Raw genomic sequence first — 18,995 nt, forward strand, 5'->3', positions numbered from 1 at the left:
CCAGAGAGACAGCCTGCTATTTTGATGGCAACTTTACTCATTTTCACTAGAAATTGGGGTTCTAAGTAGCTATATTGATTTTTATTTTCTTTTATTTTTTTCATGAACTATTAAAAAAAATTTACTGATATTCAAGGAGTGTAAGAATGGTGCAGTCATATATGTTTAAAGGGTAGCTCTTACAGGGCTTATAGCTGTTGTAACCAGGCAATATTAATTCAGTTTCAGTGCATTAGAAATCAAGAAGTTTCACTATTTCATGCATAAATAATTTTTCAAAACACAAGTGTTAAATTAATTTATAAATATAAATAATTCTTATTTGCAATTTAATTAATATATCTACTTGCAAGTCTCTATTTTGATAACTTTTCTTCTGAAGAATCCTTGTCAGATTTCTGGCAGTTAGGTGGTAATATAAGCATATCAAAATGCTCCTTTTGATGTATGGATTTCATTTGCTTTTGGAACAGTATTCTGTTCCTATATGTATCAAATTAGAAGTATCATAGTCACAGCTTCTGGTTTTGGTAAGTGCTTTGTTTGTTCACTGAAAAGCTACTAAAACTGGCAGGTGTTGGTGACAGAAAGTCCTTCGTATGTTCCATGTCATTCTAAGTTGTTTCTGATGTTCTGAGGATGTGCGTCTTCTCAAAGCGATACTAATAGATGAAACAACCTCTAAAGAAACCACATGAACAGTCCCTTTTCTTTCCAAAGTTATTAAAATTCTCAGGTTTTGAAAATTTGTGACCAAGCTGATCTGTGGGGTGAAGCATCCTCTATTCAGCACCTACTCACTGGAAAGAGAGTGAGTACATATGTTTGTGTATATAGTAAGATTATCTTCTGTAAGATTGAGTAGATCAAAGACAGCAGTTTCTACTCTGTGAACATAAGCAGGTTAAATTCAGTTGCCATTTTTGCTTTAAAGGGAAAGCTCATGGATATGTTTATCTTTTAAAGGCTTAGATAGCAATTAAGGAGTTCAAGTTTTTTGACTTTCAGTGCTTCTTGAAAGCATCTAACAACAAAGAGCTGTTCTCAACTTCGACTGTAGCGTCTGTGCTAGTCTGTTGGCAAAGTGTGCTAATGTAGTGCAAAGTGGCTGCTATATTCTGCTTGGATTTTAAGCTAATATCTAAATTACTTTCATGTTGTTCATATTTCACCTCAGTAAGTGAGTGCACAATACAATTTATTATTTGTTAATGTGTAGATTTATACTGAGTTCAGAAACTCGCATGTCACTATTAAAAAGTACAGACAATTTTGTGTTTCAGATATGAGCAACGATTAAATCTTAACTCCAACTTTTAAGGAGTCCTGGATTTAAAAGGTTTAATATCTAATCTGACTGTTAAAAATCACAGCAATCTATTTCACTTTTTTTGTTGTCTTAGAATAAGAACTAGTATATTTGGGGCAGAATGTGCTTTGCTGGAAAAGAAGATCAGTGGCCTGCTATGCTAAATTTCCATGCACCTTTCCAGTTCTCGTTCTGCCCCAAACTGGGTCTAAACCAAAGGAACAGTGTACATGAGTGAATATGTAGGAAATAAACTATGATCCAATTTGTTTTCCTGCTCTCAAGCTGTTGTTATATATCCAGCTATACTTTCTTAAATATGATTTATGAGTTTAAAAAGGAAAATTAAAACATGAATGATGTTTAAAGACAGTAAAAGTATAATTACTGCCCGTGCTATGATTGCTGTATTATTAGAAAAGCAGACCTGTTTTATCTTTGCAATTAATTCAACTGTAATAATTTTGTGGTGTTCTGTTTGTGAAAGAGTAAAAGTAACTGAATTATATATTATATTCCTCTGAAGAGGAGTTATTGATCGTTAAATGGTCTCTCTTTTCACAAAAGAATACTGACAAAATTGTGTTAAAATGTCTTACATAAGTGCTGCTTAATTAATAATGAATATATTTCAAAAATCAAAATTTAATAAGCTAATGAATTATTAAACTATGGTGGGATGTATAATTATCAGATCTCCGAAATCCCTACTGTCATGGATGGTGGACTTGCTGCACTGTTACTCCTTCTCTGTTGTCTTCGAATGCACCCCTTTAAACAGGTTGACTGTCGTGCTTCTGCTTTTGTGGGGACTTTTATTTTACCACTTGCCTGCAGTCTTCTGTGCACTTGCTGACCAGACTTAGTTACTGCAGTTCTCTATCAGGGGCTGTGGTCAATGGTTAATGCCTGATTTTGATAAATCTCATCTTAACAGTACAGAAACAGCAAGGGACAAGGCGCAAAAGAGTTTTAATCAATGAAGCATTCTTTGGGAATCATAACATTGCAGAATTTGTGGTATTCAATAACATTTTTGATTACTGGTAAATAATGTTTTAAATACGAAGAAAAGTAGCTGAGAGGAGTAGCTGACCTCAATAGCATGCAAGAATTTAAAATTAGTTTCTAAGGGATAAACATGTAGATATAAATAGAAAATTGGGTAAAATGTGCACCACACTGTCAGCAGTAGGTTCTTCAAGACTAACTGGGTATTTTGCTAGCTGATTTTTCTAGATATAAATTCAATAGATTGCCTTTTTAGGCCTGTACAAAAATGTTTACTGTAGTGCTAGATGGAAAATCGCAAGTTAAATGGGAAATTAGGACACAAAATGTAAGGGTATGTTAAAGAATTTGATAATGAACTGAAAACAATACAGTTGAAATATGAACTGTAACATCAGAAGGAGTATATTAGAATTCCTCAACAGTTGCACTTGAATCTAGTATTAGTTGATATTTTTCATTAACAAACTTAGCATCACAAGTAGTACTTTTTCTAAGGACGCTTCAGAGTGACAAAAGATTAGGCATTATTGTCAGTCATAGACAGGATTAGAGTGTTTGGGATACCAGAAGTATGAGAACACTGGAAGTTATTGAAATAGTTGGAAATACGATAGTCCAAAGTGCAAGTCGGGGTGGGGGCGGGGAGGACAGAAAAATTTATTCTATGTCTTGTGAATTTATTATTTGAAAATGACTAAGAAGGATGTCAATGTGCTAACTGGTTGGAGAATGTACTTAATTGATGAAAAGATTGCAGTTTTTGGTATATCAGATAAGATATTTGCACTAGCAATAGAGAAGTATCATTGCTGTTCAGTAGGCTACTTAGTGGGACCTCTTCTGATACGCTCTGTAATCTCTGCTTGCTTGCGCTCAAAATGAATGAGTTCAAACTAGAATGGGTGCAGAGAGGTGACAATATTTTGGGGGGAATGTGGGGTTTATCTTTTGTTATTGAGATAAAAGACCGATACTTGTTTAGGTTTTAAAACCTGCACTGTACTTTCATGGGTAGAAAGAGTGAAGTGTGTGTGTGTGGGTGTCTTAAAAAAAAGGACAAACAAAACCTAAAAAACCCAGCCCAAAACTGAGAGAAATGGGGAAAAAAATGCCAAACACCATAATTCCACTTAAAAGAAGTGTCTAGGAATTTCTTGAAAAGGATTAGATGTTCTTACTCCCCATGGTACTGGAGGATTGGATTTAGTAACTCAGAAGGTCAATTTTAACCTTCAGTTCTAATTTGTGGTTTATCTGTAAATATTTCTAAGGCTTTCTATTCTGCTGGAAGTATATGCCCTGACTGCATCTTCAGTGCTTACAACTGTCGGCAATGAAGAGCCCTTAAAAACCACCTCCTTTTGTAAGGATAACTTTTAAATTGTTTTATGTTCTTTTGGTCTGTCTGCTCCCAGTACTGGGAAAGCAGGTATGTAATTTTGAATTGAAGCCAAAGTAGCATCTTCACGGTTTAACAGCTTGGCATTCTTTTTAATGACCCCTGCCATGTTTACCAGGAGGTTATATAGAGATGCTGGGCTGCCTTTTTCCTAGTTCTCTAGCAACGCTTACAGTCAAATAAATCTTCACAAGCCTATTGTAGGTGTTCGGAAAACCAAGTGTAGCTGTGCTGTAACAGTCAGTAGTCAGCTCATGTGCGCTACATTATGAATTATTACAAATCAGTCTTTCAAGTCATGTTAAATATTTCACATGGATTAGAATTGTTATGCTTTTTGAAAATGTGGTCTCAGCAATGAATAGGGAAATAAGCAATTTTTCTATACGTATTGGCCTCTTTTAACCCACCGATGACAAGGTGATGGTAGCCTATGGAAGTGCTTTTGGCATTTGGGGAGGTGCACATATTCGTCTGACTCTTAGCCTTATGTTGTACAGCTCAGTTTCTCCCTTTATAAAATGGTGTTATATTTATCTACCGATGTAGTATGTTTTTAAAATCCAAAGATGAAAAGTGCAACCTCAGAGGTACATCAACACTACAGGGTAGGAGAAGTGGTTAGTCAGAGTGTAGAAGCACATGGTTATATAATGACCAAGTTAACTCACCAAGAAATAGTGGCATGAGAAGGGAAGTAAATTTTCAGAGCTCTGTTGCACATCAGCAGAATGTTTCTAGAACCCAGATGAACTCTTTAAAGCAAGCTTGTATGTCTCTGAAATACTTAAAAGTTTGCTATGCAAAATACTTCAGTGTCATTCATCATTATGTGCCCAGGAGAATTTTATTTGGGATTCTGCAAAATCTTCTTGATTGGTGCATAATAAATGTCAATCTGGACTACAGTGAAACTGATATGATGCCTTTCATTTAGGATTTAGATGAAATAGTTCTATTTCCCCCTTCCCTTTATCCTTCCCATTTCTTGTAGAGCCCCATCTGGTACAGGAGAGGGATATCAATTTATTGAGGCTTTAGCCATATAAAATGGAAGTAATATAAGGAGCAAGAATATTAACAGATTAAGAGGGTTGGTTCCTGTTCTATTGATAAGTGTACTTGTCTACTGTCTTTTGGTGTTAGCTGTAGTTTGGAAAAGTGTTTGGACCCTTATCTATTTAATGACTATCCAGGAGACATCTGTGATGAAACTTAGTTTCAATATATGCACGCTTGGTATTAAGATGATAATGACACCTCCATTTCAGATGGTGTGTTATTTTACATAACAACAGTCAGTAATCCAGGTTTTTACATTTATGTATTTTATATGATGGCACTTTAAATGTTGCTGTTACAGACTTTGACTTTCAGTTCACAGAAAGAAAATTTTATACATTTTACAGGAACTGTACTCAGTTTCTTTTAAATTCTGAATCACAAAAGCATCAGATTTTAGCCAGCTAAGCGGAGAGGAAGTAAAATGTTGCAAGTAAGTATTAATTGCAGTTGTTCTTCTTTTATCTTCTGATAGCTGAGCAGTGATCCCAACTGCCATTGCTGGCATTGCCAGGCTTCTACCAAATGTAGCAGAGCACTGTACATGACCTCTCTGCTGGCAAGTTAAGCTGTCCGGGTGTCAGAGGGAACATGCATGGTGTCTCACAGTTGAGGAGAGAATATCCTGTCACCTGTTAAGGAGGTTAACACTCACGTATGCTAAAAAATTTCTGGAAGAATTTTGCTTACATGTAGAATAATACCTTTTACAAGAAACAGAATTAACTGTAGCAATTTGTTGTTAGCTCTGTGGTAGTTTAAGATTCAGGCTTTAACAATGCATCTTGGAATGTATTAAATTATCTACATGTATTGAAAATGTAAATTAAAAAAATCCATTGACAACTCTGAATCTTTCTTATACTGCTAGATACCATGTGGGGAACAAAAATGTCTGCCAAAACCTCTTTTTCATTTTGGATGCTGGAATATTTGCACAGCTGTATTTTTATGATAGTATTTTCATGTTAGGTTGGTTGGTCTATTGCGCTACCTATTACCAGAGAGCCAGCTAGTAGAGGTGGGTAACATTATTTAAACCTTCCCAACAGTAATATGAAAATATGATTGCTCTAAATGTTGCAGTACAATTGAAGTGTTTGGGCAATGGACTAGTAGGAACCTGTGTCTGTTCATTTGGTGGAAGGCTGATACCTGGCCCAGAAGGGCTTTAGGTGTTAAGAGCGGCTTTGCAGTGATGCTGGACTCCCTCCTTTTCCCTATACCCATATGCCCATGTTAGGTTGAGTCACACACTAGATCTCCTGTTCTCCATTAGTTTGCTAGGAAGAAGACTGCCACTAATCCAAGGAAAGTAAAAAGGAATGTTCTTTCCCTAATCTTCCGACTGCTGAGTGAAGGTACCATGGGCCAAGTTCTGAGGAAGTGTTTGAAACAGAGATGCTGGGCGACTTAAAGCAGGATTGTGCCAGGCTGTATAACGTGGCATGATGTGAAGTGTGAGGCTAATGTTTTTAGTGCATTAGTAATACAACCATCAGTAATTTCAGTATCAACCTACAATTAGAATCATAACAACACTGTTATCAGTACAGAGCTTGTTTTTCCTTTAGTCTTTAGCTTAGGTAACCATATGGGGCAGATTGACCTCGGCTGGTTGCCAAATGCCCACCCAGCCGCTCTCTCACTCCCCTTCCTCAACAGGCCAGGGAGAGAAAATAGGTTGAAAAAGCTGCTTTAGATGGATGAAGAAATAAACACATTATCTCATAGGCCCAGAAAAGTAGGTAGAAAAGAGTTTACTGGCAATTTTCCACTGGAACCTGTTCCTGGCAATAGAGTCATATTGAAAATACTAGGCAGGTGGGTTTTTTTCTGAGTGAATCTGCAATTTTGGGGATAACTTTTTCAGTTTCAGGGATGATCTGAATTCTGGCAAATTCATTGATTCCAACTAAGATGTTTCTCCCATTGCTCTTTTCTCTGTTGAAACATTCAGGAAAGGAAATATTTTCTGACTACTTAGCAGTTAAGCTTGGGGTCCAGAACTTTCTTCAAAGTCATTATTTGATGGCAGAGCAATGATTGCTTATTGAACTATCTGTCTACCAAAAAATGTGTTATACTCCATTGCAGTTAGGGTATGTGGCTGAAATTCTGAAATAGCAGAAGTATTTGTTCTGATTATGATTAGTTGTCAGCTGTTCTCTGAAATGGTGCTGTAGTTTGCATACAGAGTTGAGTTTTTTGGTTAAAAATAATTTTAATAGAATATAAAGGAATTTTAAGAATCAGCATTGGAATAGTAAATTTTGGCTACCAGGAACTCAGTTTTCTGTACCAGTATTTAATAGTGTTTGCTCATAATGTTTTCACAGTATAACAGAATCATTTCAGAGACATTATCAATGTTAAGAGACCATGGAGTGACCCAAAGTGCTTCATGCTGCCCAGGAATCTTTAGGCCAACCAAGTGCATTTTCTGTGTGTAAAAACTAGCAAGCTTAAAGGCTTGTTATACACAAGAATTTTATAAAAATGAAGGAATTCGGCTAGTAACTGCTTTTCAGATTAAGCACACTTCTTTCCCCTTCCACCTAGTAAGACCTAAATTAAATCTGCCTTCAAGATGTGTTGATGCATTGCATATTTACAAACTTAAGCAGTAATCAATTGGAAGTGGGTAATTTTTCCTTCGTCATTTATAGGGATGGTGTTATTTTCTAACAAGTGAAAGGAACACAGTAACAGTCATGGTATTACTAAAGAACAGCAGTCAGGAGTAAGAGCATGAATAAGATCATTACAAGTAAGTAATGTAAGTACAGGTGTTTTCTGTGGTGGTGTTTTAAAAAAAAATCTTAAATCATTTGGAAGAAACAGAATCTTTTTTGTTTCAGAATGAGGGGATTTATTACAGATTCATTTCCTAAGGAGAGGGATTTGTTGGTGGCTAAGCATGTAACAGAATAATATAGTACTAACTGGTGGAAAAATGTCTAACAGTAAAAATAAAATACAGTATAGGGAAAGGAACTCTAATAATAAAAATGCATGTTTCCTTAGTTTTATGTATTATTTTAACTTTGACTCTTCAGCTGAATTCATTCAAAAAGCACAATATACTTGTAAATCTTCCAATAAGTATCTATCAACAAGAGAAAATCAATTTTTTTTTTTCATGTGTATGCGTGCACATTGAGCAGGAAACACTGAAAACAAACCAAATGCATTATCCTCTGTGATGGAGAAAAGCAGCTATATTTCTTCCAGGACTAATATTTGTTATTTAATGTTGCCTTCCCCCAGTCTAATTCCCAACTACATCATGATACATTGCGATTTTTCGCTAGTTTTTTTTTCTTTTTTTAATGAGTTTTGCAAATTCTTCTTATATTTACCCATAAAATATAATGGTAATAATGAGGAGATTTCTCATCCCTAACTCATTCCCAAATTTATCATGAATTCGAGGGTGTTCTGCGTGGATTAGTAGTTGTGCAGACGTTATGCTGTTCTGCCTCTGTACTTCAGTGCATGCCTTGATGTATGTCTGTGTATTAAAGGGGCAAAATCCTAGGGTTATGCTTTCCCTGACACCCAGCAGAAGAAAGAGAATTAGTCAGTCAAGACTCGCTGTGAATGCTGTTGAAGAGTACAGTAGCCATGCTATCTCTGGTAAGAGAAGTTTGCATTTTCAGGCAGGTTTGTGGTAAGGTTTTTGGCAGACTTTTCTTGTAGGCTTTCATTGAAGAGCAAGGACCGATGGCAATAAACTGTAGAAGTAGGAAGAGGTTATTTTGTCTGAGCTCATTCATGATTTGCTTTCCCTGTTTTGTATTTTAAAATAAAATAGTGTAGCAGGGGAAAAAAAAAAAATCAAATTCATTTATTTTAGGCGAACTTGGTGAAATCCATTCTGCCCACATAAAGCTCAACTCTCCTATGTTTATTAGACAAAGAGCAGAACAGTAATATATGTAAAATCTGCCCTTCCAATGTTTATGGCTGCTATGAAAAAGGAAACAAGAATATTTTTATTCCCTGGCACTGGATACTGTGGGGACCTCTGGAATCCTTTGGCCCATCTATACCCTACCATTCTGCTGAGGAAGTGATTTGCAATTCTGATCCTTATGATACAGAGGTGCCCCCATTCATTAGCACTGCTTGCACTTGTCTACATGGTTACCTTTTTTCATTGTTTTTCCAAAGACAGTCTAAAGGGACTAAGTTAACACACAGGATTTATAAAAGAATTGTAGCAGACTGAAATATGTTAATTTGCAGGTAGTTCCATAAGCAGAAGAATCCGAAGACATGACTTCTGTTGATTTGAGTGTCACCTGTCCTGTGTACATTGTCTAATAAAGCTTCATCAAATGCTGCAGCTTTTCTCTGAGTGGGGGGAATTAGTACAATTTTTCTTCTCTTCTGAGCTTTCTCTTTTCATTATATTTATGGGTAATTGATACTTTTACTTAAACTGTCAATATGTGAAATTGGCAAAAACCAATATTTTGGGAAACATTGGGAGGCAGTGAGCAAAATTGGGAGACAGCACACTCTTTTCACTTTAGGAAAGGTTAAAAGTTAGAGTGTGGAAAGAATAGGGATGTTTAAAACATGATCACACAAGCTAGATCCAGATGTTTTGCTTTAATGAGTTATCGCTCCAGCTGTTACTGCTCTTCGACTGAAACTTAACTGCTGAAGGTGGTTTGAAAAACCCAATAGACTTTGTATTGCAGTGAAGTGGAAGCATCAAAATGTCTTCCGTAGCATCTCTGTTATATGGAAAATAACCTCCAAGCAAGGGGCAGTAGCAAGTCAAGGCTGGCTATACCTTAAATCAGTGCAGCTTCTTCATGGTTGCATGATTATATCTTTATTTTTTGACTGGCTTCTTCAATGATTTGAAAAATAAAACCAGATTGGTTTTTTGGGGATCCACCCTCTGTTATTTGTCACAGGAGCACTTCTACATTATTTCTTTTGAAAACCTATTAAGTCTGGAGTGTTAAGTATTTGAAATGTGTTACAAAGCTAGCTGTCCCATCCATTTATCATGCATACAGTAGATCAAAACTCATATATGGTTCCCAATTTAAAAATGTAAGAAACAATCACTTTTCCATATATTTGTTACTCATTCAGATGAGCACATTTTATCTCTCTGAATCATTTTTCTTAATTTCATTTTGAAAGTTGTGATCTTGCTTCATGTTTAGTTTTATTCCTCATCTGATAACTGTCTGCCTTGCTGAAACCAGCATGTAATGGTCTTATTTCAGTTTTTACATTATATTCATTGAGGTTAAACTGTCAAGAAACTGACAATATCGCAGAATTTCAGTATTACTGAACCCTGTCTTACACACTCCACTAATGGAAGATATGTATCTAATACCAAGTAGCAAAGCAGACTTAAAAATCAAGAGTTAATGTTTTTTAACAAAAAATCTTCATTAGATGTTTCCAAAGCTTAAAGTAAATATATCTAAATGGTATCATCATTTGGTTTGATAAATGAGTAAATTTCTGATATTTTTCTTTACCCAGGGAAATTACCGCTTCATGAAACTTTTACTGGCTCGTAGAGGGAACTGGATGCAGAAGGACTTAGAGGATATGACACCTTTACATTTAACTACACGTCACAAAAGCCCAAAATGTTTAGCTTTGTTGCTAAAACATATGGCACCTGGAGAAGTGGATACCCAGGACAGAAACAAGGTAAAAATACTGCTTATTTTAAGACAACACTTGTAGCAGCTTTGGAAATTGGTATCACATCAGTTGTGTGTGAAAAATTATTTCAGTCATAACAAACTTTTTCTGAGTCTTCAGAATAGTGGCTAACACTGGTATTATAATGATCACCTTTAGAAATATTAATATTTTCCTGATGATAATGATGTAAAAGTTCATTGCACTGAGTTTATTGACATTCTTTTTGAGAGTACATAGAATAATAGAGAATTCAAAACCCATTGGTTTTAAGGTCTATGTCTTTCTGTAACATTGTGATCCTTGTTAGAATCTGGATAGCATGTGCTTATCTTGCTTTTCTTCCTTGGAAAAACCGTACATTTAGAATAATTTAATGATAAGAGTCACTAGAAAACTTTGTGCAAAAGACCTTCAAAGTATTTGTCAATACCAAAGGTGAGTATAAAAAAAAAAAAAAAAAGGAAATTATTCCTTTGGTGCTGAGCTGAATACAGGTTTGCTGTTGGCAGACATCCTTCCTAACACTGGGTGATCAATTTTGCTCTGCACTGGGGCCACTAAAATGGTGATGATATTGACATAGCTGTCCATAGGTGCTACCTTTTAGAAATGGGTGGTGGGTTAGCTTTGGCAAGTAGCCAAATGCCCACCCAGCTGCTCTCTCACTCCCCCTCCTCAACGGGACAGGTGGAGAAAATAGGTTGAAAAAGCTCATGGGTTGAGATAAAGACAGGAAGATTGATCACCAGTTACTGTCACTGGCAAAACAGGCTCGACTTAAAGAAAATGAGTTTCATTTGTTGCCAATTAAAATAGTTTTGTATAACGAGACACAGAGACAAAAATTAGAACACCTTCAAACCACCATCCCTCCCCGCTTTTTTCCTGGCTCAACTTTACTCTTTCACTTCCACTCCTTCACTTCCATCCACAAGGATGGTCCAAAGGTAAAAATATCCATATACTGAATCTATCTGGTCGACTGTCCTTTTTTCTGTATCTTTGTAAGTAAAAATGGACAATTTTTAGAGTCTCGTAGTCATACATGACTTTTTGGCCTGGGATAGAATGGGATGCCATTTGTCAAGAAGGTTTTCTAACAGAGACAATAAAAAGTATCAAATTGTTGTTGTTATTATCATTATCATAAAATGGACCAAATGGCAACAGAAGGTCTGCTACCAATGCACATGCACTATTGCTTCCATGAGTTTATCATTTAGTGAGAGGGATGTGATGATGAAGTTGATTGATGTTCTGGCATGAGACTTTCATTTGAAGCAGAGCACCAGTTAGTCACTTTGACATTTGTTTTGTGAAACTGCAGACTTCCTCAGGAGAAAATGTAATCTTAACATCTTCAGAGCTTAAGCATTACTACCTTCTTAGAATAGTCCTTCAGACTAATTTTCTGCATCTGTAGTGACAACAGTTGCTTGAAAGGCCAGGAAATCTCCAGATGATTTTCCAGGTATATCGTATAGTGCATATATTGTCATGAGTTGTCTCGTGTCCCTTTGGAAAGTCAAGTCATGCATCAGTAAAATTATCAGCCTGCTTCAGAAGCACACTGACTTCTGAGAGCCTCAGGAGATAATCTACTGACGTTTGTTAAAAAGGACTATTGTTAAAATGACCAGCCAGAAGAGATGATGGATCTTAGAAGGAAAGTGATACAGTTCTTAAAACAACTGGTTTACTATTACTCTTCATACAGAGAGGTACTGTCAGTCCACAATAATAGCACACTAACGCATTTTCAAAGGAATAGTTATTTAGCATATGGTAACTGTATTTTTTTGAGGTGCTCAGATTAGTGTGGTTCTTAAGTCTGAGTGTTTAGCAATGCTTCATTTAAAACTGATGTGAAATGGTTGCCTCCATTAGCATTAATATTAGGGTATGAGGAGGCACAGGACTTTTACACAGTCCTGACAGACATTCTAGGTAAAGGATTTCTTGTGTTTCCACATACGTTTTGAACAAAACAGACTTGTTCCTCTTGTTGGCATGCTTGATGCATGTTCTGTTTGGGAGACGATCACATTGCCTTTAGTAGACAGATTTCTAGTAATTATGGTGGACCCGTTAAACTGGGGATATCTGGATTAAATTTCATGTGTTTGAGCAGTTTGTCTATCCTGAAATCTGAAAGAGACTTTTTTCAAAGAACCCAGAGATACGAATGTTCCCTAAGCTAAATTTTTTCTGCAAGGATATAGTAACAAAAAGTGAGACACTGTGATTGTAGATGGCAAAAGGAAGACCAAAAAACAGTGACGTAACTACCATTGGCAAGGTAGGCATGTTATTCAATATAACTGGAACTGCTACTGATGATGGAGGCTTTTTAAGCATTGAGCAGAAGGGTCTCTTTCTTACAATTTGTAAGTGATCTTGGAACTGGTGCAAAAATTCTCCCCACCAGGCACTAATCTACCACTGATTCAAATGTGAGTGCCCTCATCAAGTGTATTTGGATCAGCTGATACCCAATGTACTAGCTTGGCAAGGCTAGTCTTAGTGGAAATAATTATTCCATATGTCATGTAGTGGGTTTTCATTCTACCACAAGAAGACATAGTAAGAGAAGGGGACTGGACTTTTCTAGTGATGCAATTGCTTGAACTCTGAAATCCTTACCTGTTTTTATCATCTAGGAGGCAGGATAAGACAGCTATAAGGCCAGTTTTCAACAAACGAATCTTCTGTCCCCTCATGGGACACCCCAGTGGAGTTGAACCAGCCTGTGCCCTAGCAATCAGCTGTTGCCTTCCAGGATATTCTAACATGTATCATGGAAACCTTGGCTATAATTACAGCAGTCATTCTGGAGAGGTCATGCTGACTTCCTGACCATGTTAATTAATTAACAAAGGTATATGGAAACCAGCCAAAACCTTTTAGGAACCTTGCCTGTTGTTTAGCAGATTTCCAAGGCAGTATTAAAGCATTGCCAGATTTCCCACAAAATGTAGAGCACTTTTATTCCAGTTCGTGTCATGAGTAGTCACAGTAGCAAAGATGGAATTCAGGTTGATGAAAGGCAGTCTCAGGGACAGAGTCCAACACATTTGACCCTGTTGGGCACATAGCTTATCCATTTCCCTCACTGCAACTGTGTGCATCAAGATTGTCAAATATAATTCCTGAACATGGGAGAGAACAACTGTCTTTTACATCTACTTCCATGTAGGCAGCTGACTGAAAAGCAGGTTGTAGGTGAGAGAAGCCAGTAAACCAAGGCTGCATTGGCCTCCTGGTAATCAAAAGTTTTTGCTTTCATTGTAACTGTCAGTTTCTAGGGATACTGGTCAGCTCCACTTAAGAAATAACATTTGTTAACTTATTACAAATTTCTACTGCTAGAAGTTTTTTCAATTCAAATCCTGACAGGCTGTGATAGTTTGAACATGCTTTATGGTGCTAGGCTGTATGTAGCTGTATGTGGTGTCAGTCATCAGACCTTTCCTTACAGCCCCTCTAGTTATGTCTTAGAATGAGCTCTTCTTCAGTGAACTACCAAGTAGACAAAAACATTGTGCTATCATATTGTGTTACCATGGTACTAAACTAACAGCTTAAAGCTACAAACACAAAAATTAGGCTCCTTTTTGCCTTCTTCCTTTGCAGAGACATTAAGGATATGATAGTGAACTCATACATTCTATCTCACTGTTCAAGGATGTTAATCCAGGGTATCGTAGGCTTATACACAAATGTTCCGCAGCAGTTACTTCTCTCAGTTTTCAAATCAAAGTGCCGTGTAATATTTTGCAGGGGTGAGGGGGGAAGAGAGATGGGAAATAGAATTCATTCTGTATCTTACAACCCTCTGCTACTTGGCAGTTAGGAGAGATGTGTCTGATAAATAAAATACTTGTTAATATACCAACATTTTGCTGTTTAAAAAACCCATACACATCGGTTTGCTTGTGTAATTATGAACATCGATAATGCTTGTAAAAAGCCACTGGCAGTCAGGAATTGGCGGTAGGAGCATGGATTGCCTTTTGATCTTTTATTGGACTGCCATGGGTCGGTGGGCATTAGATTCAGTAATATTCACCCTTGGAATTCTGAGTGATCAAGGACAGTGCAGGAAGTCAAAACCTTTGCTCAAGAGGGATCCAAGTCCAGTGTCAGTATTCAGTGCCATCTTCCTCTAGTGGAGAGTCATCTTGTTATATGGTTCTCCATCAATTTGTATTATTTCAAGAGATTTCCAAATATAAGAGGGACCAAACTAATTGCTGCAGTTGTTCTGTAGTGCAGCTCTGGTGCTGAGGCCTGCTACAGATGATCATTCCAACTTGGACATGATTGTTTAATACCAAGCTCACATATTTTCTCCAGGTCTGAAATTGCTGCACCCAATGGCATTGCCCTGTTGGCTATTCTCCTCCCATAGTCCAAGAAATCCTCATACGAAGAAATTAATCTCCTACCAGAAATACTTATATTCCTGTTCCAAGAATAAGGGCTTCTCAGCTTGGGTCTCATGTAAGATGGTGTAGCTTAGACCTCATTCAGGCTTCAGTAGCAAAGATGTGCAAGTATCTACTCTTACTCAAGCTGATGGGCCTCTTGTTCCGTTTTGTTTAAAGCCTGTTTTCCACTGATTTTGGCTTGTCACCCATGCTAGGTACATGTGCTCTATTTTCTGTCAGTCCTCTTTACTGAAGTGTAACAAAAGATTGCTCATTTACCCATTGTTTAAAGCGGGTTTTACCTGTGGTCCCTCCTCTCTGCTCAGCACCGGTGGCACCTCAAATGGAGTGCTGTGTCTGCTTCTGGATTCTTCAGTACAGTAAGGGCATAGACATACTGGAGCGAGCCCAGTGGAGAGCCACAAAGATGATTAACAGAGTGCAGCATCTGACATCAAGGAGAGGCTGAGACCTGTGCATGTTTAGGCTGAAGAAGACACAGTTCAGGGGTGATTTTACCAATGTGTATAAACACCTGATGGGAAGCAGTGAAGAAAATGGAGCCAGACTCTTCTGAACGGTCTCCAGTGAACAGACAAGAGGCAATGGGCACAAGCTGAAATATAATAAATCCTGTTTAAACCTGAGAAAACATTTTTTTACTGTGAGGGAGATCAAACACTGGAACAGGTTGTCCAGAGAGGTTGTGGAGTCTCCATCTGTGGAGATAACTAAAAATATGACTGGACATTGTCTTGATCAAGCTGTTCTAGTTGACCCTGCTTTGGGCAGAGGAGTTGGACTAGGTGATATCTTTCATTCTGTGAAAATATAGTTAAATCGTATTTCAGATTCTAACCAACTTTAATTTTCATCTTTATTCATTTTTCAACGTGTTTGTAAAACTTGTGAATATTGTGTTCCAGCAAACTGCATTGCATTGGAGTGCCTACTACAATAACCCAGAGCATGTGAAACTTCTCATAAAACATGATTCAAATATTGGAATCCCTGATATTGAAGGAAAAATCCCACTTCACTGGGCAGCTAACAACAAGGATCCTAGTGCAATTCACACAGTGAAATGTATTCTGGTAAGAAAGTCTATTATACATATAACACTTTCTGTATTTATTACTTTACTCTGATAGAAATATTTTTTATTCTCTTGGAAATTTTTCCTTTTGGTCCACCAACTCCTTGAGAATGAAATAATTTGCTTTTCCTAATATCCAGAATTTTGTAAGAAATAATCTTAAATATTTTTGCTCTCTTGAAAGGGCTTTCTTCTGAGTTCTGTGGGTAAATGTCTTTGCTCTAACTCATGGACTACATATATTCTCTCAATTAGTTTGATGCGTGTAACTGTTCATTTGGGGGATAAGAGAGGGAGGAAGGGGTTGCAAGTTCTCCTAGTTAAAATGGCCAGTCATATTACTCATCTCAGTTGCATCTTGCACACTGATTTCTTTGTTGTGTGTCTTTTCTTCATTATTTGAAAGTTCATTTCTAGTTAACTGTACTGAAAAGTCTAATTAATTTGGTCTTTCAAGTCAGAATTCTGAGAAATATTTGATCAATTATCAGTCAGCCCACAATCAGTTTATTGAGAGACTTTCCAAATATTTTTGTGTACAGATTTAATAATTTTTCCTTAACGGCATATTTTCTCCTTCTGCAGTATTTCAGTTTCACTTTCTACACTGACAATTATAATGCATACAATGAAATCATGTGCTCAGCTTGATTTTTACCTTGTTTTTTATTTGGTGGAAATCTCTGAACTTCACTAACATGGAAAGATACAGAAGTCTGAATTGAATTTTTCTCTTATATTGCAACAGTATATATCTTTGTCTTTCAGAAACAGACACATATTGATTGTAAGCTAACTACAATGACTTGTATGTCTGTTTGCCTGATTAGCTTGCAAGTTGAGAACTTGTGTGGTATATAAAAATTTTCTTTGCTTTTCTCCAAATCACATTGATAATCTTGTAGTTACTGGTACTTTCTTTTTTGCTATAAAAAATAGGTTTTGAGAAGTTTCCAGTGTTAAATTAATGTGATTTTATTTCTGTATTACTTCTATTTATTCACGATACTTGTAATTTGGACTCAGTTTTGAAATAATTTGTCACAAACATAATCTCGTCACAAAGTTTCAGTTTGTATATACCATCTACTTTTCTGCCACACTGGAAAAAGAAATTTGCTGAAAAGTAGGCGAGGATTGCTGTATTCAAATACAGACTTTTTCAAACATTAGATAGTCGAGGTAAATGTTAAAAAAAGTTGTGGTGGGTTGGCCCCAGCCAACAGCCTAACACCTGCACAGCCACTCTCTCACTCCCCTCTTGCAAGACTGGGAGAAAATAGAAGGAAGGCAAGAGGACTCGTGGATGAAGATAATGATAGTTTAGTATGGAAAGCAAAAGCTGTGTGCAAAAAAATGGAATTTATTTACTACTTCCCATCAGCAGGCAGATGTTAGCCACTCCCAGGAAAACGGAAAAAGAGCTTCAGCACCCTTACTTGTTGCTTCGGAAGACATACGGTGTAGCCATGAGCATCTCCCCTGCCTCCTCCTTTCCCTGAACTTGATGTTATATGGTATGGAATATTGCTTGGGTCAATTCAGGTCAGCTGTCCCAGCTGTGTCCCCTCCCAGTCTCTTGCCCACCCCCAGCCCAGTCACTGGGGGGAGCAGGGGAGCAGGACAGGGCAGGGCATGAAGAAGAGAAATCCTTGATGCTATGCAAGCACTATTCAGTAATAGTAAAACATGGGTGTGTTATCAACAGTTCTAATCACAAATACAAAGCCCAGCACCATACCTGCTGCTGCGAGGAAAATTAACTTCCATCCCAGCCAGATGCACTACAAAAGGTCAAAAATACCTGTCTCCCTACTGAACGTGTTCTCAAAGATTCTCTTTAGGTAATACGGAATTATGATCATGTCCAGGTTTTTTTGGTTCTTTTTTTTTTTTTTTTTGCCACTCTTGACAGTTAAAACAATGTATTCTTGATTCCATCTAGGCTTTTTCATGCATCAACTAAATTGTTTATATTCCAAATAGTTATACCTATATATCCTTATTGATGGAGTAAGATAATAACAAGTTCAAATAAAAAAGGATTTGTGGAAGGTGCTGTAAAAGTTGATGATACAGAAATATTGTTACTAGGTTACTAGGTAATCAATCTGTTGATTGAATCTGTTGTTGAGTATAAATACCATTTTTTTGTTGTTGGTGGTGGTGTCTCTGAGTTTAATCTTTTAGTAAGATCTTGTCTTCTTTCCAAACTGAAGTGTTTTTCTTACTTGCCTTGATAGATATCTACCTAGCAGAGCTCACAGTCTTCCCCTCCTTTCTTAGCTACTTTTTGCCATATTACCCAGTTACAGCTCTATTGCCCAAGCATCATGTTTTATTCGCATTCCTCTCTAGGTCTTCACATCCCTGTCAACTTTATAGTTTTTCACATACTTTCTGCATGGTATTTCTAACGTACATACCCATACAGTTAAAATTTCAGTCATCTTGTGTCTTAACTTACATAATTGCATTTCTAAGTTTACAAGAAGATTGCCTTGTAGTGATAGCAGTGCAGAAGGCCTACGACTCTGTGTCACTGTTGCCTCTCCATTTTTTTTAATCACATCCAACACAAACCATTTATCTTTGCTTTCATGATAGAGTGCTATAAGCTGTAAGATATGTGCCGTTGCTCAGATAGCAGTTAGATAATGATATCTACTGCTGGTCAATCTGCATTGGCAGCCTTTGTTGCCTGCTGATTAAGTTATGAAAAACAACACTGCTGTTGTTTCTCTCATGTTATCTTTAATGCTCTGGAAGAATTCCCCAGAAAATTATTTTTCTCCAGTGTCCTACTCAGAATTCTCCAGTGCTGCTTTACAAAAACTTGACAAAAGTTAAGCTGCTGGTTTTATTGAGACCACAGTCTATGCTACTGAAAAATACTGTCTTATTTTTCTGTGCTTTGCCATCTGGATGTGTCCATTTGTTGTCTCCTGTTTATAAATTCATAAAATTAAGGGTCATCTTTCTGCTTGATGT

The 18,995-nt window shown here is 36.9% G+C and overlaps 1 protein-coding gene across 5 annotated transcripts in view; it reads left to right on the forward strand.

Annotated features, from left to right (window-relative positions):
• Positions 1–18,995, forward strand: part of INVS (inversin) — a 98,462-nt gene that overhangs the window by 31,325 nt on the left and 48,142 nt on the right. For 4 of the 5 annotated variants that reach the window (XM_030011593.1, XM_030011594.1, XM_041122896.1 and 1 more), the window contains 2 exons: positions 10,308–10,481; positions 15,835–16,002. In XM_030011593.1, coding sequence (XP_029867453.1) covers positions 10,308–10,481; positions 15,835–16,002 — 342 coding nt within the window. Of the gene's footprint in view, positions 1–5,785; positions 5,806–10,307; positions 10,482–15,834; positions 16,003–18,995 lie in introns of those variants that run through there. The other variant, XM_030011596.2, reaches the window with a different exon arrangement.

Source organism: Aquila chrysaetos, chromosome 4, assembly GCF_900496995.4.
Source record: "Aquila chrysaetos chrysaetos chromosome 4, bAquChr1.4, whole genome shotgun sequence".
Taxonomy (NCBI): Eukaryota; Metazoa; Chordata; class Aves; order Accipitriformes; family Accipitridae; genus Aquila; species Aquila chrysaetos.